The 24,879-nt window shown below is 40.5% G+C and overlaps 2 protein-coding genes across 2 annotated transcripts; both read right to left on the bottom strand.

Moving 5' to 3' along the window:
• Positions 1 to 648: 648 nt before the first annotated feature.
• On the bottom strand, positions 649 to 5,012 carry LOC121146781 (beta-defensin 130B-like). Its single transcript, XM_040966336.1, has 2 exons — positions 4,955 to 5,012; positions 649 to 830 (listed from the first exon to the last, which is right to left on the bottom strand). Exons 1-2 carry the CDS (start codon positions 5,010 to 5,012, stop codon positions 649 to 651), a joined length of 240 nt encoding a protein of 79 aa, XP_040822270.1.
• An 8,564-nt stretch (positions 5,013 to 13,576) lies between these two features.
• On the bottom strand, positions 13,577 to 16,896 carry DEFB109B (defensin beta 109B). The gene is made up of 3 exons (XM_040966335.1): positions 16,879 to 16,896; positions 14,329 to 14,344; positions 13,577 to 13,905 (listed from the first exon to the last, which is right to left on the bottom strand). The coding sequence occupies exons 1-3, from the start codon at positions 16,894 to 16,896 to the stop codon at positions 13,700 to 13,702; spliced, it is 240 nt and encodes a 79-aa protein (XP_040822269.1). The 3' UTR covers positions 13,577 to 13,699.
• Positions 16,897 to 24,879: the final 7,983 nt, after the last annotated feature.

Raw genomic sequence — 24,879 nt, 5'->3', positions numbered from 1 at the left:
AACTAAAAGAAAGTAAATTTTAAAATATTTAAAAGCATTTTTTTGTGATTTTAACCTTTCTAGTTTTTGTACTTTTGGTATTTTTATCTTTTTGAAGTTTTAAACATTCAGGATTATGGCATTTGAGAGTATCTTTTGAGAGTAGAGCCCAAATCCATGTGCCTAATTCTCAGGTGCAGAATTAGCAAGGCCATCTGGTTAGTGAATTTTAACCTATATTCTCCAAGGATACCTCCAGAAGTGATGAAAATGACACTTTCTCAGAGACAGATGAGAAGAGGATTGATATTCTACTTCAGACAGTTTGGTATGTCTACTTCAGGCACCACCTGCTATCATTTTACAGTATATTATGTTGCACATCTAAAAATTTTGCCTCTCTCATTTTTCTTACACACTCATCTATTGCATCCCTAACTTTAGAGTGTGAAGTTTTTCTAGTATCTAGTTTGTTCTCTGAGTTCTTGAAAGACCTGCATGTGCATCATGAAGAAATGCCCCCAAGATTTATAACCTGTGGAATTAGAACAATATTTATTTCCAGTTAAGAGACAAAAAAAAAAAAAAAAGAAAACTTAGTTTAGCAGAAGTCTGACTAATTTGTACATGGATTCTGATGTTTGAAGAGAGTTTACAGTCTGTCTCCATCTAATTGGATTTTCCTTTAGGAACTGGTGTTGCATATGGTTCGAATATCCACCATTTCCTGCAACATTTTTTTTCATGGTTACAGATGCCAATGGTGTCTTCCGTGGTGGTACATCCACCATCTTTGCAGAGTCCTTTCAAGTTAAGGCACTGTTTTTGTCCTGGAATAACACCAGTGTTTCCTGCACAGGAAGAGATTTAATAACATCATTAATTCATCATAAAATTACTAGAGGTCTCCTTATATCCATTGGTTCCCAAGAGGATAGTTTCAGGGTAGGAGATGACATTATCTGTTTGGAAGGACCAGACACTGGGACAAAAACAACGCCTTAAGCTACAGGCACTCTGAGCATTGTGGAGGGGCAGGCTGATTTCTAAAATGCTTTTTCAGCTACAGGAGTGTGTTTTACAACATGTGGAGCTGGTGCTTTCACTCAGACTGGGAAGGTGTCTTTGAGATGTTGTGGGAATGGCACAGCACTGATGGTTGTCTGACCCAGTGCCAACAGTGCCTCCATCAAGAAGTGCTTTGTCCTTCCTCTGCTCTGTCTGTGCTGGCATCAGTCCTTAGCATCGGGCCCTTGGTCTCATCTCTACCCCCTTTTAGGGAAAGCCTACCGATGCTCCAGACTGCAGATTTGTGTTATTCAATGGCCATTGTATACAGATGTACAATAGAATTCCCTTCACAGTCCAAAGGTGTTTTCCCTGAGTTTATCTGTATGTATTCGTCGTTCACTTGACCCTGACCAGTTCATAACTAGATGTGAGTGCAACAGGGTGGTTTCCTTGCTCTTCTCTTTCCAGCACAAGCAGGTTCATTGTTTCCACCGTGGACTTCAGGGAATGCTACTGAAGACAGACTTCTGCTTTTGCTTTTACTGGAAGTTAGTTTTCAAACTATCCTTTAATAGACCAACCCTGACTGGCTGCATTGTTGCCTAACTTCTATTCTTTGACTAAACATTTGATATATTTTTTAAATTTTGGCTCTAGATCTTTCTGTTGTTATTGTCATTGTGTGCTTAAATTAGACTCTCACTGTTGCATCTCTACTCTGTAGAAATATGCCATAACCACATACACTGGTACAAACCTTTGGAACTGAGTGTTCATAACCTGTGCAGGGCTGTGTTAGAAGCTTCAGCCCAGTGCAATCAGCTCTTTCATTTGTTATTGAGTCCTTAACCCAGAGTCTGAGCAACAAGAAAATGGCATGCCATTGGAGAAGGATAACACCTTGTAATCCTGCCTCTGTCTTCCCAGGCCTGTACTTGGAGACAAAATGCCTTTCAGGGCAAGAACTGGAGTCTCAGTAGTCAATTGTGGGAAACATTGAGGAAGCAGTACTGTCTCTGCAGAGAACGAGCTTCACGCTCAGCACCATAGCAGGCCTGCAGCCAGGAGCTGTTCTTTCCCCAGTAACTGTCAATGCAGTTAGAGCAACAGCTGGTAAGACGGTCAGGTTTTCCAATGTTAAAACCAAGGTTTATTAGAACTGAAAAATATAATAAGAAGTAGGGTGTAGCAGCAGAGAGGTATCCCGCGGAGAATGAAGTGGAATGTGTTAGTCTGTAACTGTGGAGAACTCATCTCTCCCCTAGCTGAGTAGAGACTCCTAACCATGTAGACTGCAAAAGTCCAGCCTTGCTACCTAGCCCTTGACCTCAGTATCATTCTCTCTACTTGGGAAATGCCTCTCGTGCGAATTCATCTAAGGAGACAATCTCTGAGGAGGAAGTCAGTGTTATAATCTCGTTTACACCGATGTCTGTGTGTACTCTCCCCGCCAAAACACTCGTTCAAGTCAGCAAAATGGTATCAAATGATCTGATTCATGAGGAAAGGTATTTCTAGATAATAATTTACTTTCAGATTTATTGGCACAAGAATAGACTTAAAAAAGCAATAGAAGAAACCAACTTTCCAAGAAATTTCAGAATTTATAATGGCATTTTGTAATAGTTACATATGCGGGGTAATGAGAGAAAAGGTACATATTTAACTATTGCTATTGGGAAAAGATACAGTTTGGGTGTTCACTTATTTAGCTGTGTCCCCATTCTACAGAAGGGAGAAAATAGAACTGCAATTAAATGGAATGTCATGTGGTATTACACCGATTTAATCTCTAACTGGGTATGCCTTCTCAGCATCACAACTCATGGAGTTACTAAACGCTGTGTGGTGGTGGGTAGGATTGGGGTGGAGATAGGTTCTTCTTGAAAATTCAACTAGGGCCTGGCACAGTAGCCTAGTGGCCAAAGTCCTTGCCTTGAACCTGCTGGGATCCCATATGGGTGCCGGTTCTATCCCAGGCGGCCCCATTTCCCATCCAGCTCTCTGCTTGTGGCCTGGGAAAGTAATCGAGAATGCCCCCAAATCTTAGGACCCTACACCCATGTGGGAGACCCAGAAGAGGCTCCTGGTTCCTGCTTTGGATTGATTCAGCTCCAGTCATTGTGGCCGCTTGGGGAGTGAACCATGGACAGAAGATCTTCCTTTCTCTTTCCTCCTCTCTGTGTATCTCACTTTCCAATAAATAAATAAATCTTTATACAAAGAAAATTCAACTAAAAAAATTAAATGGCAACCTTCTTCCCTCTGTATAACACAAAATTCAAGCTTTGTTCACTATGATTGTCTAAGTATTATACTCTCCTCCAAAATCAGGGGTCTAATGAATTAACTGAAGCGTTTTCTCATTCTTACCTCTTTATGCCAATACACTCAGCACAGGCATACACATACACAAATATATATATATCTCCACATATATGTATGAATAATATGGATGAATATTTATATCATAGGTATAGCATGCATTCTTTTTTGAGAGAAACAAGGATATATGAAGATATGTATTTGATCAATGATCCCTTAAAATTTATTTGACTCTTGGGTGATAAACCAATATTTTATATGGTTTCTAAAGAGAAATTTTCTTCATGGAACCAATGTTTGTTTTTATCTGATAGGATTTGCATGATCAGGTATGTAGGCATGGCTTCTCTTATCTAAAATGAAGATAATTTTTCATCATTAACATGACATCCTTTTTGCCTCGTTGTTACTACAAAGAATCCATAGTTGTGTCTTCTGACCAGGGCTGAGAACAAAATGACAATTCCATCAGCTCCTTTGGGAGGAAACAGCTGTATGTCAGGTGGACACCAAGATGCTCATCAATTAGGCCAAGATCAGACAAGAAATAACTTTGTATTTAATAGACTGAGAGATGAACCAAGGTTCAATAGTCACAGACGTTATTTAATGAAATTGAATATCCTACCCTTGACAGCAGAAAAAAGATTTTCTCTCTTTTTACCAGGATCCCAACTATATTTTCTTTTCATTTTCAAACTTCTGAATCATGGGCCCTTCTTAGATTGCAGCTCAGCTTCCAGAAATGCTACTTATGTCCTACTTAGTTTAGGCTTAAAATTTTGCCCTTGAAAAGTCACTTGTATACTTTTTTCCCAAGCTTTCCTGCTACCAAAATTGTATTGGTCTTAAACAACTTGATGTAGTATTTTCTTATAAGCTTTGTCTTATGTGCTTAACTCTTGCTCTTCATGAATATTCCTTACCAATTGACATTGTGAGCTTCCATACCCTGACCAAGCATGAGCCAACAGCTGTCATCCCCATTCTTCCTTTAGGAGAGTGGTCTTCTGGTGATGACTATGAGCTATTTGCCTTGTAGACTATAAATGGTAAGTGGCATCCCAAAGCTTTTAGACCTATTTGTATTTGAACCCCATTCCCTAATCATTTAGCTCTTGGATCCTTTTCTATGTTGAAATTCCTTAAATGGCTTCCTAATTTTGACCTCTAGTTCTAAAGGAGATGACTGAAGTGGATATTTAGCAAAATAGTTAAGGTGTCATTTGGGATGTGCCCATCCCATATTGGATTGCCTAGGCTCACACCTTGGTTATGCCTCAAATTCCAGAATCCTGCTAATACATATCCTGCAATGTAGCAAATGATTGTTCCTGTAATTGTGTCCCTGCTACCTTCATGGAATGCCCAGATTGAGTTTTGGGCTCCAAGCTTTCATCTGTCCAAGCTACAAACTCTTGTAGGCATTCAGGGAATGAACGAGTAGATGGAAGATCTCTGTCTCTCTACCTTCCAAATAAAATATGAAGAATTAATATTTTTAAATAAACAAGATGATTGTCAAACTTCTGAATTCCTAAAGCTATGCACTAGGGTCTGAGTTACAGTGACCAAGGTAGAACTGAGCATCCTAGTAGACCTTTAAGACACCTACCTCTACAATCATGTGCCATCTTACCTTTTGGTATTATAGTCACAAGCAGGAGGAGAACAGAAATGAGGGAAAAGAGTCTCATGGTTGAGTGCTCAGTAGAGTGGAGTATGATTAGGGATGGTAGAGTGGATCTTTTATTTACTTCTGGGGGCCTGGGCTTCCTCTTGGTTAGTGAAGCTTAACAAATAAAGAAATGAAATAGCTTCCGTTGGAATATTCCCAAACCTTGTAGTTTCTAAATTTGGTGACAAATTAACTCAATGAAAGGAAACCAGGTGGCTAACCCTTTCCTTTTTTTCTCTTATACTTTCACCAGAGATCAGTACTGTTAGTTTCCTATTGAACCGGGCCAAAAATTAAAGACATGCTGGTACAGAAAAATGAAGTCCTGGTTATCAAAAATACTCTGACTTGTACGAGTACACTCTCACAATTCAGGATTTTCCACAACAGGGATAAGATAATATAAGATAATTGTCTGGAGCCCATTGATAGATAGAGAATCCATGTTCTCTATTAAGCTATTTCTAAATAAGGAGGCAAATATCACATGTATATAACATTTTTAATGGTGTCTGGAACGCAAATGCACTCCATTTATACTGCAAATTAATGCAAGAGGACTTCAAACATTCCTGAATAAAAGGAGTTAAAAGATAGTACTTTTTTTATTAATTACATTGCATTACGTGACACAGTTTCATAGGCTCTGGGATTCCCCCCATCCCTCCTCTAACCCTCCCCCCATGGTGGATTCCTCCACATTGTTGCAGTAGTACAGTTCAAATTCAGTCAAGATTCTTTCATTGCAAGCATATACCAAGCATAGAGTCCAACATCTTATTGTCCAGATAAATTCAATGGTTTCTTGGGGAGACCATCTCTGGTCTGAAGGCAGAGCTGGCAGAATATCATCCCGATCAATTAAAAGCCACAACATAACATCAATAACAATTTACAACATTACAGAATTAATTGACATGGTATTGAGTAACCAATATGTTAAAAATAAATGCAAGTTCTTAACCACATCCTTGACTAATTCATTGACGTTTCAATTTTAGTTTATATACAACCGGCTTCTATACAACTTAAAATGGCTATAGGGTACTATTCAGCTGTCTCGTGTCTATTTTCATTTTAGTATTTAGGAGTTTATAGTGTTGAAGCATAATTTTGCTGAACTTGACAGATTTTATGATAGTCTAAACTGGGTTATAACTCAAACAAAGCATATGTCAACAGTTGAGGTGCAGAACAGTTTTAGGAGGGGTGTGCAGAGAAAACTTCAATACCTTAGTGAGGAGTAACTGATCCTTGTGTCCTACCTAGTGAGGTATGTGTGAGTCCACGCTGATTATTTCCTGTCTGGTTCTAAGCTTTCCTTGTTGTTCTCTATCTATTCTAATTTTTTGTTGTTTTTTTGGGGGGAGGTGGGGGGCCTACAGAGTGAACCTGATGGTCGTTGCAAGAGAGGATGGGGAGCCAAAGTTGGAACTAAGTAAGAAACAGAGAAAGCTCCTCTCCTGAGTCTTGAAGGAAGTTTATTGTTCTTCTGTTTATGGGGACCGCTCAGGACTCCTGGCTGTTGTTCCAATGACATTAGATCCTGTGAGGAAGGATCTGGGCTTCTTCCATCCCTTGTGGGAATTCCAATAGGGAATGGATGACCTCAGAGTTCTTGGCCTAGGAGGGCACTCCAATTCCCTGTGATCTCTTTGGCAGTTGGGATATAGTCCTTGGTGCCCATACTGATAGTCCTTGGTGAGGATCCGGGAGTCTCCAGGGTTAAGATACAAGCCTCTTCCTGTCCTCCTGTTCCACTCTGAGGTCCCCTCCTTCTCTGTGCATATGACCCACTGTTAAGAGGCTGTCAGGATTGTTCTTGATCCCACTGTATGTCTTTATAGTTTTTGTTAATGTCTAATGCAGATTTGAGTCTGCTGCCTGTAAGTTACCTGTTACAATCTTGATAGATTATACTTAACATCATCCTCACATACTCTAAGTGGAAGATTTCTCTGCTCTCCTGACCCATTGTGGAATAACATAGGATATTAAAAGTATATCAGGCTTTTCAGTTCTTTGATGTAGATCATAAGCAGTCTGTCTCTCATTGGTTACATCACAACATCTTATTGCATGTGATATAGGCCGTTAGAGGGTGTAATAATATTACAATTTACAGATATCATTTTTAGGATTGACGTCATTTCATCTTAAATTAAGGCAAACATGTGGTATCTAACCTTTTGGGATTGCACATTTCCCTTAGCATAATCGTTTCCAATTCGGCCCATTTGGCTACGAAGAAATGCATTTCATTTTTTAAATATTGGAGAGTATTCCATAGAGTAGATGAACGATAGTTTTCTTATCCAGTCTTCTGTTGATGGACATTTTGGCTGCTTCCAAGTTTTTGCAATTATTGATTGTGCTGCTATGAACATTTTTTTACATGGCATTTTCCAGATCTTTTGGCTCTGCTTGCTCCTTAAGATCACTCCCCAGGTGGCTGCAATGGTTGGAGCTGAGCTGACCCAAAGCCAGGAGCCAGGGACTTCTTCCAGGTCTCCCACATGGGTGCAGGATCCTAAGGACTTGGGCCATCCTCCACTGCTTTCCCAGGCTACAAGCAGGGAGCTGGATTGGAAGTGGAACAGCTGAGACACAAATTACAATCCATATGGGATCCAGACACTTAGAAGGTGAGAATTTAGCCTTAGGCTATCACGCCTGAACTTCATTAATTCTTTGGCTTTCATTACAGAGGTAAGGGGATGGGAACTGCAGTTCATATGGATTTCTGGTAAGGATGGAGAGGGTCAGGATGGGAAGGAGGGGTGAGTGAGATGTGTTTGTGGTAATGGGGGAGGGAGAGGGTGCACGATGGTCTCAGATGCCACCTTGGAGGCCTCGGTTGAAGGAGGGGTAGGGACAGCATATCCTTGAAGTGTTACTTGAGCGGTCGTTGTATAAGAGGTGACATATTCCACCTGTCCTCACCAAGGCTTTTCTTTGTTCTGTCTGTATAAGTTCTAAGGTTTATAGCTAGCTAGTCCATGTCTGCTTCCGCCTGTTCACAAGCCTGTAAAATAAAATCCCTCTTCTCCCGTTTCCATATGCAGTTAAAAGAAGCCACATAGCCTCGTCCCTATTTTGCTTAATATTTCTTCTGCCAGTGGCTTACTTAATGGCTTAACAGGCTTAACAGTGTCTTATGTAATGGCTTAAGGTTGTGCAGTAAAGCCACTGGGGACAGCTATCATGCAGACATTTGCTGTGACTTCATCCTAAGCACAATTCTACTACAGTGGTCACTGAGAAATTCCTCATTTCCAGTTGACACTGCTTCAGCATGGTCTCTTCTGTCCACATTCCTACCAACATTCTAATCACCATTGCTTAAACAATTCCTCAGAATGAAATTCAAGATGGCAGTCCAACGCTTGCTTCCTCCTCTGTCAAGAAAGCCCAAAGCTGCTGAGTCTGCAAGTGAGTGTTTGAGCAGGAGGGGCTGAGGCTGTGGCAGCATGGCAGGAGCACTGCGGCTCACCAGTGGCAGCATGGCTGCAAGGAGACAGGAGAAAGGGGAACAAAGAGAGAGGAGGTGTGCGCAAGAGCATGAGCCCATGATAAAATCTCTTCACTCAAGCAGTCCTCCTGAGAAGAATCCAACTACCACAGACTAACAGCTGGACCAGGGAACACTCCCTGCAAAACTTGGGGCTCCTCGACTTCAGAGAAGGAACTTGGCACAATTTCCTCCTGCACCACTTAGGACAGAGACCATGTCAGCGCCTCTCAGGGAGGCAATCTCTTGAGAGGGGACTGCTGTGCTAGAAGACAGAAGCCAAGTGAATCCAAAGACATTCCTAGAAAGGTAGACTAAGTCCCAAGGGTCCAACTGGGCAAAACAGGTCAATGGTGACTTCAGAACTCTAACCCATATACCACTCTGCACTCTACACAATGGCAATACACCATTGGAGCAAGGTAGCTGGCATAGACAACCCCTAGGACTCTGGAAATAAGCAATTTCATCCCTTGAGAATTGGAGAATTGGAGATCATCAAAACCTTGGGACCCTGCACCCACATATGAGACCCGGAGGCTCATGGCTTCTGGCTTCAGATCAGCTCAGGTCTGGTTGTTGAGGCCAACTGGGGAGTGAACCAACAGATGGAAAAATCTTTTTGTATCTCCTGTTTGTATATTTGATTTTCCAATAAAAATAAATATATTTTTTTAAAGAATTGAATGTCATCCTCTTGCCCATTGCCTCTCTTTCCTCAACCACTTGAAAACTGCAGGTTGTGGCTTGGTTCCTGTGCATCTGCCTAGTTTACTTATAGAGGCTTAAAGTTCTCTGCACACCTGGGACAGGTCTCCTGGTGGGACTGGAGGGTGAATCACAGAGTGTGTTGATGCTCCAGATGGTGCACATATCTGGGTGGATGAGCTGAGTTCTCTGACAAGTGAATCAGCTGGTTCAGTTTGGTACAGGAAAAAGCTGGGAAACAGAACACATCAGTTGGCGTCCACATCCATGTCACTCCATCCCCACTTACAGTAATCAGAGATGCTATACGACGCTCATCCTGGGGAATCTGGTCTCTTGCCTCTCCCACAAAGAATGGCCAGAGCTCCCAGTCCACCCAAGTGCATGGCCCAGGAGCTCTGCTGTAAGCCATACAAGCTCCATTTAGCTCTCTAACACCTAGCTTATCTGGACTCACAACTGGGCTCTCTGGGTTGAGTGTAATCCTACACTATAACTTGCTGGGGTCTCTGGCCCAGGATGTTTGTGCCCTGTCCAAGCTCAGTGTAGGGTCAGGGTTTTGAGCTCCAACTCTCTTATGGAAGCTACCAGAGTTTGAGAGCCTCTGTTCCCTTGATACTTGGTCCAAAAGTGGTTGTATCCAACCCAACACAGTGATCAGCACACAAGACAGCTTGCCTTGCTGTTATAAGAGCCAAACTCACTTTCAGAGATCCAGCCACTCTCTCAGACAGTATCTCTTAGGTCCCACTTTCTCTACCCAGAATTCAGGCAACTCACAGCTCTGGATCCAGCCAGCAGTTGGAATCTCTAGGTCCACCAAGTTGCTGGAGCCAGCACTGATTTTGAAATGCCAGTGCCTGACTTGGATGCTGCCTGGGAACCTATGTGCCAGGTATACCCACAGTACCAGCCAGGCCTCCTCCCAACACTTGAGAAGCTCATCAAACTAGGTCCTCCCTTGAGAGATGGCTGGAAATCTGTGCATTAGGAGTCTCCGTGTCGACGCTGAGCCACAGAAATAGCCCAGATTCCCGTTACGGGCACCTTCCACTTTGCAAATAAAAGCATGGGAAGAGAACGCTATAAATATCACCACAGCTAAAGCGGAAACACTCTTCCAAACCAGTATCCAGAAGTACACCCAGAAATAAAGCCTTCAATCAACAGAAAGCATCCCCTAAAAAGGACAGAAGCAAGAGAGCTCATTGATGCTCCCCTTCTCTTCCAGCTCCCACCGGACCCCACTTCAAATTTTTTTGTAGTTAAAAATTTTTGTTGTCCCTTAGTTTACCTTTATACATTTTACAAATTATTTTGCAGGGTTTTTCTTTAGCATTTTGTTGCATTAACTTCAGATATGCACATTACATACACATATTGCATTGTTTTTCCTTGAATAGACACTAGTCATAATGTAGGGAAAGGAAAGTATATTGTCATTTATATGATATGATTCAGTGAGGAAATGCTTATAATACCTACCAGATGATGTAGCATCCACACAAGTTTTATACTCTATATTAACTTCCACAAATAAAGGATGATACTTGCCTTTCTGAGTCTGGTTTATTCATGGTTCATAAGGACATTTAGGTCCATCTAATTGTGTTGCAAATGTCAGAATATCATTCTGTTTCATGACTGAATAACAGCCCTTTATGTGTATAAATTACATTTTCTTTTTGCAAACAGCTGCTGGACATCTGGGTTGGTTCCCGATATTTACTGTTCCGAATTGACCTGCTATAAACATGGGAATGCAAACATCTTCATATGTTGATTTTACTTACTGTGGATATATTTCCAGGAGGGATATAGCTGAGTCATATGATAGATCTATTTTTAGTTTTTCTGAGATGTCTATACAGTTTTCTATAATAGCCGTACCAATTTGCCTTCCTATCAACAATATACCAGTGTACTCTTTTCTCCACAACGTCTCTAGCATTTGCTGTTTTTGATACTTGAATAACAGCCATTCTCACTGGAATGAGGTGACAGCTCACTGTAGTTTGCATTATTGTTGTTGTTTTTATTCTTATTATTTTTCCATGATGGCTAGTGAGCTTGAATATTATTTAATGTGGCTGCTGGGCACTTGTATTGTGTTTATTTAAACACGTATTTATTTGAAAGGCAGAGTTGGAGAGAGGGAGGGGGAGAGACAGGGAGAATCTTCCATCTCTTGGTTCACTTTTCAAATGGCCATGACAACAGGGTTTGGGCCAGGCCAAATCCAGGAGGCAGGAGCTGTATATGGGTTTGCCACGTGGATGCAGGGGCCTAAGGACTTGAGCCACCTCCTGCTGTTTTTCTAGGTACATTAGCAAGAAGCTATCTCAGAAGTAGAACAGCTGGGACTCAAACCACTGCAGGCAGTGGTTTAACCTACTGTTTCATAATACCAGTATTTTTTCCTTTTGAAAAATTTTTGCTCAATCCTTTGCTCATTTCGTAGCTGTATAACTTGCTTTCTTGTTGACTTTCTTCGGTTTCTTACGTATTCTGGATAATAGTCCTTTATTGTTTGTGTGACTTGTAAATATGGTTTCCCATCATGTCAGTTGTCTCTTCATTTTGTTAATTATTTCCTCACTGTGCAGAAGCTAATTAGTCTGACATAGTCCTATTTATTTTTTGCTTTTATGGGTACTTTTAGGGTCACATACAAAAGGTCTTTGTTAGGATATTGTCTTACAATTTCCCCTGCATTTTTTCTTTAGAAACTTGATGACTTCGGGTCTTAAGTTTAGATTCCTTCTTTTTAAAATTTGTTTATTTGAAAGAGGGAGAACAAGAGGGAGGGAGGGAGACATCACTCTGCAAATGGCCCCAAATGGCCAGGGTTGGGTCAAACAGAAGTTAGGACCCAGCAGTTTGTTACAGCTCTCCCTTGTGTGTGTAGCAGGAGCCCAATACTTGGATCACCTTTCTGCTGCTCTTCCCAGGCCATTAGCATGGAGACAGATGGTAATGGAGCAACTGGGAACAGAACCAGTGCCCATATGGGATGCAAATGTCACAGATGGTACTTCTGTTATGTCCTAATACTGGCCCCTTAACTTTAGACTCTTGATCTATTTTGATTTTATTTTTTTGGTAGGGTATAGCTCAAGAATATTGTCTCCAACCTCTGCATGAGTAAATACAATTTTTCCAATATCATTTGTTGGAGAGACTGTACTTTCTCCAGAGAATGAGTTTAGCTTGTTGTTGAAAATTAGTTGGATTAAATGTGTGGATATATTTTTGTGGTTCCTACTGGTATACAAGCCTATATTTGTATGAGAACCTGGCTGCTTTGATTATAACAGCCTTGTAGTATGTCTTGAAATCTCTCATGATTCTTTTGCATTTTATTAAGGTTAATTTAGCTAATTTGAGATCCTTTGTTTATCCATATGGATGTTAGGATTGTTTTTCTAGTTCTGCAAAGAATTTTCTTGGGATTCTGAAGGGGAGTGCAGGAAATTTGTACAATTTTTGGGGGGAAATATGGGCATTTTGATTATATTAATTCTTCCAATGTGTGAATATGAGCGATTTTTCCATCTTTATGCTCCTTCTTTAATATTCTATAATTTTCATAGTAGAAATCTTTCACATCCTTGATTAATTTTTATCAAAGTTATTTAAAATTTTTTTGGAGCTATTGTTTTTTTTTAAAAAAAGATTTATTTTATTCTTATGTGAAAGGCAGATGTACAGAGAAAAGCATAGACGCATCCAAAGAGTTCTTCCAGCTAGTGGTCACTCCTCCAATGATCACAACAGCCAGAACTGAACTTATCTGTAGCCGGGAACTTCTAGGTCTTCCAGTAGATGCGGGGCCCAAAGATTTGAGCAACCCTCCACTGCTTTCCCAGGCCATAAGCAGGGAGTTGAGTTGAAAGTGGAGCAGCCAGGACACCAACTAGCACCCATACAGGATACTGGCATGGCAGACAGGATTTGCCTGCTGTGCCACCATGCTGGCCCCAAAGCTATTGTTAATGGATCTGCCTGAGTGATACCGGGGCTGGTGGTAGCAATAGTTGTGCTTTTATCTTCATGTAGCTACAGTCTTGAATGCTTCCCACTATTCAACTATCTGCTCTGTGTCTGTGTAACTGTATTTTTATACAATTTTATTATCACCACAACTTTTAATGTTAATCTCTTGAGGGTTTGTGAAAATCTGAAAAAAGTTTATTTAAATTCTTGAGATAGCATATCTTTATGTCATCATCAAAGGCTTAACACTCCACTAAGAGTTCAATGAAAGTACAAAGACTATGTTAGAAATCAGTAGGATTTCTTCCTTTAAAGATATTGTTTGATTTTTCAAATGAATCCAGAAATGGCATCTGGGTTGATCTGAAATCAATATTCATTTACTTTTATTGACAATGGAAAAGAGAAACTGATTATGAAGCCAGAAGAGTTTAATATGTATGTTCTAGTGCTAGTTGCAAAGAATTTTTCAATGGGTGTTTTTCTGTGTTTCATTTCAACCTTCCCTTTAAGGGTTCTTGATAATCTGAAAAGATTACTGGCGTTGGAATGGGCATTTGAATCCACCACATCCTACAGCATTTCCACCTTCTTCGGCAGCCACCAATTTCATCTTCTGTTACTTTGCAGCTGTCCCTTCGGCACACGCCAGACAAATTGTAACAATGGTTTTCAGCAGCACCCATGCCACTTCTTACTGCAGAAAAGAGTCAGTAAGAACAAACTGTAAAAACCTTAAACTCTCTTAAGCATGAGAATAGAATAATTCTGGTATGAGCATTTTTATAAGGCAAAAAAGAAAAGAAAAGCAAGAGAAAGCTGCTCCATCACTGACTCTGTGTTCATTCTGTTTCTTCTTTGCCCAACTGACCAAGCACTGACAAACTCTTTTAACTTCCTTACAAATTCTTCCCATGTCTAATTTAGGCTTCAAAAGGAACTTTGGTAAATATCAAACTGAAATAGTAAGGGTGTGGATGATTTATCTGTCCTAAATACAAAGAGTTTTTCATTCCTTTATTTGTTTATTTGGATTTGTGACTCTCCTGCCATTTTCTTTGTACTTTGCATAAAACAATGAAAAATGGCTGAAACTTCTCTGACTTTAAGGGGAACTTACAGTCCTTGTTGAAAACCTAATGACACAAACATGGATGGAGAATTCAGAAAATGTAATTCCTTGGAGCAAAACAATGCAATATCAGCTAAGAGGTTAATACCAGAAATACACAAGAATCCTAGATTGAGTTCTAGTCTGGCCTTGGCCAATCTGTGCCAGGCATTTGAAAGGATGCATAAATTCAACAGGAATTTGAGAAAATAAAGTATTGCGTATTTTTAAATTGCCAAGGGAATATAAAGTGTCACCACCACCAAAAAAAGAAGTGAAAATATGTGAAAAAGCACAGAAGTTAATTAACCCGACTTAGTCACTCCACAATACGTAACTATACGAAGGCATGATGTACCCAATACACATATAAAATTTTTTCTTGATCAGTTAAGTAAACAACTTTTAAAAAAGAATGTTTAACTTATAGTATACTAACACCACAATCAAATGAAAGAGTCTTTTCCCAGGAGACCTTCACTCTACCCCTAGCTAAATGCATAGAGAGAGAGAGAGAGAATGCACTGAAAAAGATAAAAGAATAAACATTTTAGAAGAATTATTAGCCATCTGGATCACTAAGGGGGCTAAATCAAAGCAGCTGCCACATTACATTATGAAATTTCAGATTATCCTCATTTACAAGCTATACATTATCTTGACCCTGTATTTTACTTCACTTTGTTGTTTTTAAAAGGTATTCCTCTTCCAGTGTCCTCTAAGAGCACAGGTCTCATATCAGCTCTTGCTTTTGCTGTTCCATATGGCCACAATGATTTCACAGAAGCATTTGCTTAGCTTTTCATTTTCATCATTCTGATGAGACTCAACTCAAAGACTCATAACATTTTCCATCCATGCTAATCAACACCTTTTCCAGACCAAATAACCTCTTTATTGATTGCTTCCTTTGGCTGTTCAAAAGCGTTTTGTTTGATAGAATCTCATGAGTCTAGTCTTGCTTTGGCTATCTGTGATTTGGGAGTCATAATAAAATCTCATTGCTCAGGATAATGCAACAGAGTTTTCTTCTATGCTTTTGCCACACATTTCAGTCAGAGCTCACAGCGAAGCCCGTAACCCATTTTGCATTCATTTTTGGATATACCAAAAGAGTCCACATTTACTCTTCTATATCTGAACATTCCATCTTCTCAGAATCACATATTGGAGAAATGGTTTGTTCTTCATTGTGTGTTCCTGGCATCTTTGTTGAAAATAAATGGACACTGTCTGTACAGATTCATTTATGAGTTCTCAATTCTGCTCCATTACTCTATGTGTGTGCTTTTATATCAGCACCAGGCTGTTTTGATTACTACAGCTTTGTAGTTGATTGCGGGGGGGCGGGGGGGAGGGTGTAATTCCTGTATGTGTTCTTTTTTTATTTTGTAAATTAGGGATCTTTTGTGACTATATATGACCTAGAGGTGCCTTTTTCTAATTCTGTGAAAAATGCAACTGGAATTTTGATAAGAATTGCATTGAATTTGTAGCTCCTTTTTGTGTGTTTCTTGGAGTTTTTCTTACACATGATGTGTTTTTCTATATATCCACATCTTTTATTTTTTTCACCAACATTTTATATTTTTCAGTGTATGGATATTTGTCCTCTTTTACTAAATTCATTCTTGAGTATTTTTTATAGCTAGTATAAATAAGATTATTCTCTTGGATTGTTTTAAAATTAGAACACTCATATATAACAAAAGTTACTTATTTTTGTACATTGATTTTGCATCTTGCAGCTCTACTAAATTAATTTTTTCTTTCTTTTTAATTATATAAATTCCATTTTTGAAAATTTTTACATATTTGATTAGGGTGTGAAGGGTCAAGGGCTAGAGGAAAGTGGGTGAGACCATTGTTTTCATATTCTCTTTTTTTCCTTCCTGTATCTGAGTAGAGGGGAGGGATAAGGAGAGAAGCCACGCCCAGCCTTTCAACTGTCCCAGAGTCTCCGATGTGGGGCATGCTCTGAGGGTCCTGCTCAAGTGATTTTGATATTCAACAGTTTTGTGTTGCTCCTGATCTTATCACTCCAACCACGATGAAATCTCTCCAGAATCCACTGGCTGACATAGTCTACCTCAGTCTCCATTTGCCCAGGTACTCACTGCCAGCTCTTGGCTAGGGTAGTTGATTGATTTGTTCCGTCCTCCATCCTCTGTTATGGTACCATGTGTCCTCTGCAGGCTCCAGTGTACTGCCATATCCTCCATGTGCACCTGGATATGCTGTCCACTGCTCCATCTAAGCCACTGAGAAGGCCCAGCTCTGACACATACATTCCACAGTCAGACCATTGGAAATTACAGTTTTCTCTACGGTTGGGGTTCTGAGTCCAGCGGTTCAGTTGGGGGGGATTTCCAAAGAAACTTCATCTGAGGTGATCTCAGACCTGATTCTTGTGTGTGCATGTCAATACAGGGTCTGGCACAGTCTGTTGCCCAAATTAGCCTACATGCACACTGTTAGTTGCAATTGCTGGGTAGTTTTCTCCAGCCCTGTCTTTTACATAAACCTATGGGTATTTTAGTCCAGCCCGATCCTACTCACCAAACACTCGAACCCCATGCAAACCAGTGGGAGTTGTAGCCTAATCAGAGTGGCCCACAATAACCCCTATTAGGCCCACCTCCTGCCCTGGTTCCTGTGCTTGCCAGCATGTACAGCAGACTGGTCCTGTCTGTCCCACATCCCATTTAGCTCTCATACATTTCAATGTGCATTGAAGCCCAGTTCAACCCAACCAGCTCCACTATCCAGCCCACACACATGCTGGTTGGTGCCACTCTCTGTCTAGCCACACCCACCGCAGTCCTGGTTCTCATTCTCACCAGTTAGAGTGGCAACCCAAGAGAGAAGGGGCCACTGTTTCTCTACATGGTCCACTCCCAATCCCAGATCTTGCACTCTCCAGGTGGTACTGCAGTTTAGCTCGACAGCTTTCCAACCAAACCTCACCCACTCTGGTTTATGCATGTACCAGTAGGAACAGTCAACCCAGCCTGGCTTTTCCCCAATCCAGCTCACATGCAGGCCAACACGTGTTGTAGTCCTGCCCAACCTGATCTGCCCCCAATTCCAGCTCTCTCACACTCACCAGAGGGAATAATGGCCCAGCAGGGGATCTCTTTGCAACCTCCCCTAATGGATTCGCCCATTTCCCCCCAGGTCTCACATGTGCTGGTTGGATGCTGTGGCCCAATCTGTTATGGCTTGCCTCAGCTCGACATTTGCCAGTGGGTGTTGTAGCCTGACCTAACCTGGCACACCCACAATTCCAGCTCGTGCTGGTGGGGACAACAGCCTAGCCAACCAAGCCAGCTCCCAGTCCTGGCCCTAGTGTGAACTGGCTGGTATTGCAGCCTGATTTGTCCTGACTCACACCCCATTCTGGCTTTCAGATTTGCCAGCGGGTGATATGAACTGGCCCACGCTGGCTTGCCCCCAAATTGAACCAAATGTATATCTGTGGATACCATTACCTGGCTTGGTCTGGACTGCTCCCCAGCTTGGTTCTTAAACTCACCTGCAGAGACTATGTTCTGACAGAGGAGTTGCCCAGGCTCCTCCATCAGAACCTCTCTCAATACCAGATCTTGTGCATCTTACTGGTGAGTCCAAGGGCCAGCTCTATTTAGTCTACCTCTTGTCCTAGTAGAAACAGTGGCCTTCCCTGACTGGCCCAGCCCATCTGGCTGTTACTATGGGTGCTACAGCCTAGCCAAGCCCGGTCCACATCTAGACACAGTTTATGTATGGCTCAGAAGGGACAGAGACCTAGCCCAGCCCATCCTACACCAATCTTGATTCTTATGTGCTTCCAATAGGTGCTGGAGTCTAGCCCAGTCTTGCACATCCCAGACCCAGTCCCTACTTTTGCCAATGGACACTATAGCCATGTCCAGACCAGACCACAGCCCGACTCCAGCTCTTTCACTCACCAGTGGGACCCACAATCCAGCCAGTGTGTTCTCTTAACTCCCCAACCAGACCTGTTCCCAGCCATAGATCTCATGTATGCCAATGCTTTCTCTGACCCAGTTTGGCATAGTCCCTCCCTTCTCTTGGCCTTTGCCTTTGGATGCTGCAGCCTGGCTTGACCCAGCCTGCTCCAAGTCCCAACTCTCACTGATGGATGCTGGGAAACTGGCCCCTTCTCAATCTGCTCTTATCTCTGGCTCATACAACTCAGTAGGTGTGGCAGCCTGGCCTGGCATGACCTGTATTCCATCCTGGTTTCTGCAGTTGCCAGTGGGCTATGGTTTGCTCGGCTTTGCCCAGCCCACCCCCTTTCAAAACCAGCTCACACACTTGCCGACAGATGGAGCTACTCTGCCCAGCTTACCCAACACTGAGGCCTGGACTACATGCTTATCAGCAGGAACTATGACCCACTGGGGGAGTTTCCCACATTTTCCTGGCTTGGGCTATTCCCAGACCCAATGTCATGCATGTCAGCAGGTTCTTGACCCTTACCCAACATGGCTTGTCCCATCTGTGCCATCCTTTGTATGAGCTGGTGCAGCCCAGCCTGCCCCACACCTATGAGGATGTTCATGGATGCCAGGCCTGTGCCACTGTTTGGGAGGCTGAGAGAATCTCCACTTCCTCCCGTCAGAGGAGCTGGAGTCGAGTAGAGTAATGTGGTCTGAGAGCAGGGCAAGGAGGCCAATGCCCATGTCTTCAGACACTAAATGTGGAGCAGCCACTGCCTGAGGCTGGGCAAAGAACAGGAAAGAGAACTATTTAACTGCAGGGGTGTCAACAGGGAGTTAAGGGTACAGGTGCACTAAGAAAACTCGAAGGCACAATAGTCACAACATTCTGTGGGGAGAGAAATGGCGCAACCAGGTCTGTCAAGGAAATCATGAGTTTGATTTTTGATATACTACTTTTCAGAATGCAAGCTCAAGTAGAGCTGCCAATCATGCCACTAGATAATTCCTTAGCAGCGTGGAGTTCAGCAAAGAGGTTCATTTAAAAGGACAAGTCTGGCTGTGAATTCCCAAGAATAGATGTACAGAGAGAAAAGAAGAGAAACAGAAGCTTTGTCCTCTAAAGAGGAGGGGAAAACACAGGGAACTGAGGAAGTATCTCCAGTCAAATATGCTTATAGGCAACTGATGCCATACAAAATCAAATGAAAAAATGTCTGATACATGGGGTGGCCACTGTTGTCCCATGACTGTAATAGGTACAGGAAGGTTGCAAGAAGAAATGACCATTGGATCCAGCACCATAGAGATTAGAGATGACTTTAATGAAGTAAGTCTTAGCAGCAGAGTAGGAGAATGGAGAGAATGCCTAATTAGAATGTGCGGGAGAATGAAAGGAATCGCAGACAATTGCTTTAAGGCATTTTGATGTAAAGTGGAACAAAGCAAATCAGTGAGAGTAGGCATCAGAAGAAAACCAAAAAAATAATTTTGTTCTTAAGATTAGAGAAGTAGGCCTGGCACAGTAGCCTAACAGCTAAAGTCCTCACCTTGCACACTCTGGGATTCCCATATGGGTGCTGGTTCACGTCCCAGCATTTATGCTTCCCCTCCAGCTCCTTGTTGTGGCCTGGGAAAGCAGTGAAGGATGGCACAAAGCTTTGGGACCCTGCATATGTGTGGGAGATTTGGAAGAGGCTCCTGGCTTTGGATCAGCTCAGCTCCAGCCGTTGCGTCCACGTGGGGAACGAATCATTGGACAGAAGATCTTCCTGTCTGTCTCTTCTCCTCTCTGCATATCTGACTTGTCAATAAAAAGAAATAATCCTTAAAAAAAAATTAGAGAAGTAGGGCCTGGCATGATTCAATCTGTTTCTCCTCCTCTCGCAAGGATCAACATCCCATATGGGCACTAATTTGTGCCGCAGCTGCTCCACTTCCCATTCAGCTCCCTGCTTATGGCCTGGGAAAGCAGTTGAGGACAGCCCAAAGCCTTTGGACCCTTCAACCACGTGGGAACCCGGAAGAAGCTCCAGGCTCCTGGCTTTGGATCAGCTCAGTTCCAAACATTGAGGCCACCTGGGGAGTCAACCAATGAATGGGTGATCTTTCTCTCTGTCTTTCCTTCTCTGGAAAACTGTCTTTCCAACATTAAAAAAAATACAACAAATCTTTTAAAAATTAAAATAAAATAGCATATTTTTATGTTGCTGGTAACAATCTAGGAGAAATGAAAATAAATAGTGGACTGCTACAGAGAAGTTCCAACTATACAAGAAAGGATGGAATATAAATAGTATAGAAATTTTAATGTATATGTATTTAAATTTTCTGTAACTCCCTGGAACTTCTGCAGGATGTCAACCTAATATATTCTGAAATGCTTATTCTAAGCATCTTTTTCTGAGCAATATCATCACATCATAAAGTGAACTGATGTTTTAAAATAACATTTTTCTTTGTTAATCTTTATTATACTTGTATTTTATCTCATTTTTCAATATATATTTCTCTATATTTGTGATTTATCAATTGTATCTCTCAACCAGTTTTAGGTTATGCCTATTTTTCTGAAGTCTCAAGTAACAATCTTAGCCCATGAAATTTCACTCAATATTTTTTTGTATCCATAGTTATGTGTTATTCATTCTTGTGCTATGAACCTGTATTATATGTAACCATCTCATTTTTGGTGATTTTACTCAATACTGCTTCACGTAACCAAAGTCCGATTCTCTGTCTAGATCTTGGCTTCAAGTTGCAAGCCATCTGTTGTATATAACCACATCCCATTGTGATTTCTTCTGCAGAGTACGATGTTGTTTGCGTGTGCTTTGACCACTGCCTCAAAAAGGATGATTTCCTTCCAACTGTAACTCCATGTTACAAAGCAACTACTCTTTAACTTTTCATTTATTTCAAATAATCACTCAAATGTTTCAAATCTCATCGTAAGACTCACTCAGCACGGGCCTGTTAATGGGTTTTAATCAAGCTCTTCTGATTAGTGAGTGAATATGGTAACAGAAGTTGCTATAGTATGATACTCAGAAACGTAGCAAACAAATGTTTATGCCCTACCAAGGCACACCAAGATACATAATCAGGATGTGATCTTATTGGGCAGTTTGGTTAATGACAATGGAATGTCCTTTTTTTTTTCCTATGTTTTTCTGTTACAATTTCAATGAGCCTGATATTAAGTTTCTGAACCCATAAGACTTATTCCAAAAACTTGTCCTACCAGCCAGATAGCTTTCCAAACTATGGACCCATATATTTAGCCACCAACTTACCTGGGGGTAGGAGAGTCAAAAAGAGAATTAGAGTGTAGAGAAAGAAATGACATTTCATGGCTGATGGGCCAGTGAAGAGAAGAGGCATTCCCCTGGTTTGGGCAAGATAAATACAAGGCCATTTGTGATGATATTTATGAACTCGTACTTTGTCCTTGACTAATAGAGCCTAACAAAAAAGAGAATAAATTGCTCTCTTACAGGAAATTTTTGTGGACACAAAAGTACATAAATGTAGAGACAGCTTAACGGATGAGAAAGCAGAGAGTTAATGATGTGCATTTCCCCAAGATTCAGAATATGCTTCTTATTATTGCTCTCTTCTGTATTTTCTGTATACACAAGCACCAATCCTGGATCATACTTCATTACATCTCTGTGTTAGGCAATGTTCTTATTGGAACTGAAAAACAATGAAACATTTTATAAGTCTATGGTAGTTAAACAATATGCTACCACAAGACTAATGGGTCACTGAAGAAAATAAAAAATAAAATAATTTTCTCAAAACAAAGGAAAGTAAAAGCAAAGTATCAAAGCTGTAGGATAAGGTAAAGCAATATTAAGAGGGAAGCTGATAGCAATTGAGTTTGTGTTTAAACAGAAATATCTGAAATAAAGTAACTAATCATTCATCTCAAAATAAGAACAAACTAAATCCCAAATTAGCAAAAGATGAGAAATAACATGGTTTGCAGCAGAAAGAAATGAAATTAAAACTAGAAACTATCAATAAAATTTTAAAAATTGGTTTTCTGAGAAAAAGCCAGATAGACATATGTTTAGCTAAACTAAAAAAAAAAAGAAAAGAAAAGAAAAAAACATGTGCATAAATAGAATTAAAGTTGGAAAAGGGGCTATTATAACTGACATCACAGAAATAATAAAGAAGTCTAAGCAGACCTATAATGTGTACAAGACTGAAGCAATAATTAAAAACCTCTCACCAAATAAAAGTTCAGGACCTAGGGGCTCACTAGTGAATTTCACAAAGTATTTAAAGAGGAATTGATTCTAATACTTTTCAAACTATTTCAAAATTTTGGACAGGATGGAACTCGACCAACTTCTTTAACAAGGCTGGATCGATCTATTACCAAAACCAAATAAAGGCACAAAACATAAAGAAAACTGCAGCCCAATATACATAGATGCAAAAATTTCAAGAAAATACTGGCAAACCAAATATAGTGCTACATATAGAAGATTATACGTCATGGTCAAGTGGAATTCAGCCCAGAGATATAAGGGTGATTCAACATCCAGAAATCAGTAAATGCTAAATCACACAAAAAGAATGAAGAACAAAAACTCTGAGTTCATCTCAAAGGATATGAGTCATCTGATTGGGTTCAGCACTCCTTCATGATTAAAAAAAGCCTGCATTAATTAGTTGCACAAGGAAAGTGCCTCAAATTTATAAAGGCTGTAGAATACTAATCAACAACTAGATTGGATTGCTAGAATTGATAAACCAATTCAGCAAAGCCACAGGTTACAAAATCAATATACAAAATAACCTGCTTTCTTTGCCCTACTACCAAATTACATGGGAATTGTGATATAGCAAATATAATGCATTTGCTATTACCCAGAGTGTCTAACATATTAATAATTCTTTTAAAATAAAATTTTATTAGTTTTTATTTTACTTATTTTTATTATTATCATTTTATGATACAGTTCCATAGACCCTGGGATCGCCCTTATCACCTCCCCAATTTCCTACCTCCTCAATGAGTTCCCCTATATATTACTAAAGTATAGTTCTTCATACACAATCATATGTCCATCATTGCTGGCATGGACAATGGCAGAGAGTCCAGCATCCAATTGTCAAGATATAGTAAACAGTTTCAGTGGAAGTCTATCTTTGGAAGTAAAGATGCATACTGCATTGTATCCTCACATCTGGATATGATAGTCTCCATTATACAGTTACTATACATCCCCTTAAGTGAAAAGCCACAAAACAAAATTAACAATAGGAAGAAAAGAAATTAACAACACCATGAAGTTAAATAACATGCTACTGATTTACTAATGTGTTGCTGAAGAAATGAAAAAGAAAATCAAGAACCTTCTTGAAGAAAACGATCCCACTATTTGATCTATGAATCATTGAAGAATTTAACCAGAAGAAAGTGTTTTGAAGAGATGAAACCAACAAAAAACATCAAAATTCACGATATATAGTTTCCACTGATCTTTGTTGGTGAAATGTGTCTCCTGTAGGCAACAAGTAGATGGGTTTTGTTTAACATAAAATTAAAATAGCAAACATTAAAATTTGACTTATTTATTTCAAATCATCTACTTTAAAGACACTATTTATTTATGAATTTGTGAACCAAAGGGAGAGAGGGAGAGAACCTGACTCTGAGAAACAGAAAAAATCCTACCTGACGTTCACTTTGTAGATGCCTACAATGGCTGGGCCTTGGCGAGGGCCAGGGCTGAAGTCAGGAACCCGGAACTAATTGAGATCTACTGTGTTTGTGCCAGAAATACAATAACTTTGACATCATGCCTCCCAGGGTCTGCATTCACAGGAAACTGGAATCAGAAAGCAGAGGTGAGAATTTAATCCAGGAATTTGATGTGGGACATAGGCTCTTAAAAACTTATTTCTTTTGATTGATTGCAAAGACTGGAATTTCAGCACAACTTTAAAGAGTGGTTGCTCAATGGAAATCCTTAATGTTTTCTTCTTACATTTCATCTTCATACCTGGAACATAATGGTTTACAGTGGTCTGAAGTATGTTTTCAGCAAGGCAAGTATATGCACATTACTATTCCAGTGTGAGGTGTGTCACAAAGGTGAGGGAAGCTTGGAAGTCACAATAAAGTAGACAGATTACAGAACATAATTATTGCCAAAATATTTGAAATGAACTGAATAAAATTCTCCATTATTGTATGTAATAATACTAAGTACTATGTAAGAGTAACATCTGCTTATCTGAATAGTAAATGAGAATCCACAGTATTCTAATTTTTTGCTTTATTTACAAAAAGTTTTACTTCATTTATTTTAAAATCAGAATTATTGAGAAGGGGAATCGGCAAGGAAGAGAGAGAGATATCCTGGTGCATTCCACAAATGGCCACACATGCTAGAGCTGGACCAGGCACAAGCTAAAAGCCAGAACCCTGGAACCTGGAACTCCCATTCTGGTCTCCCACACACACATGGCCATCTTCTTAGCATTTGGGCCATCCTCCACTGTTTTCCCAGGCACATTAACAAGAAGTTGGATCAGAAATGAAGTGGCTAGGATTCAAACGATAAGAGATGCTGATATCGCAGATGGCAAT

Source organism: Ochotona curzoniae, unplaced genomic scaffold, assembly GCF_017591425.1.
Source record: "Ochotona curzoniae isolate NIBS_2020 unplaced genomic scaffold, NIBS_Ocur_1.0 scaffold_4505, whole genome shotgun sequence".
NCBI lineage: Eukaryota > Metazoa > Chordata > Mammalia > Lagomorpha > Ochotonidae > Ochotona > Ochotona curzoniae.
Note: the sequence above shows the minus strand (reverse complement) of the source record. Positions and strands in the feature narration are given on the sequence as shown.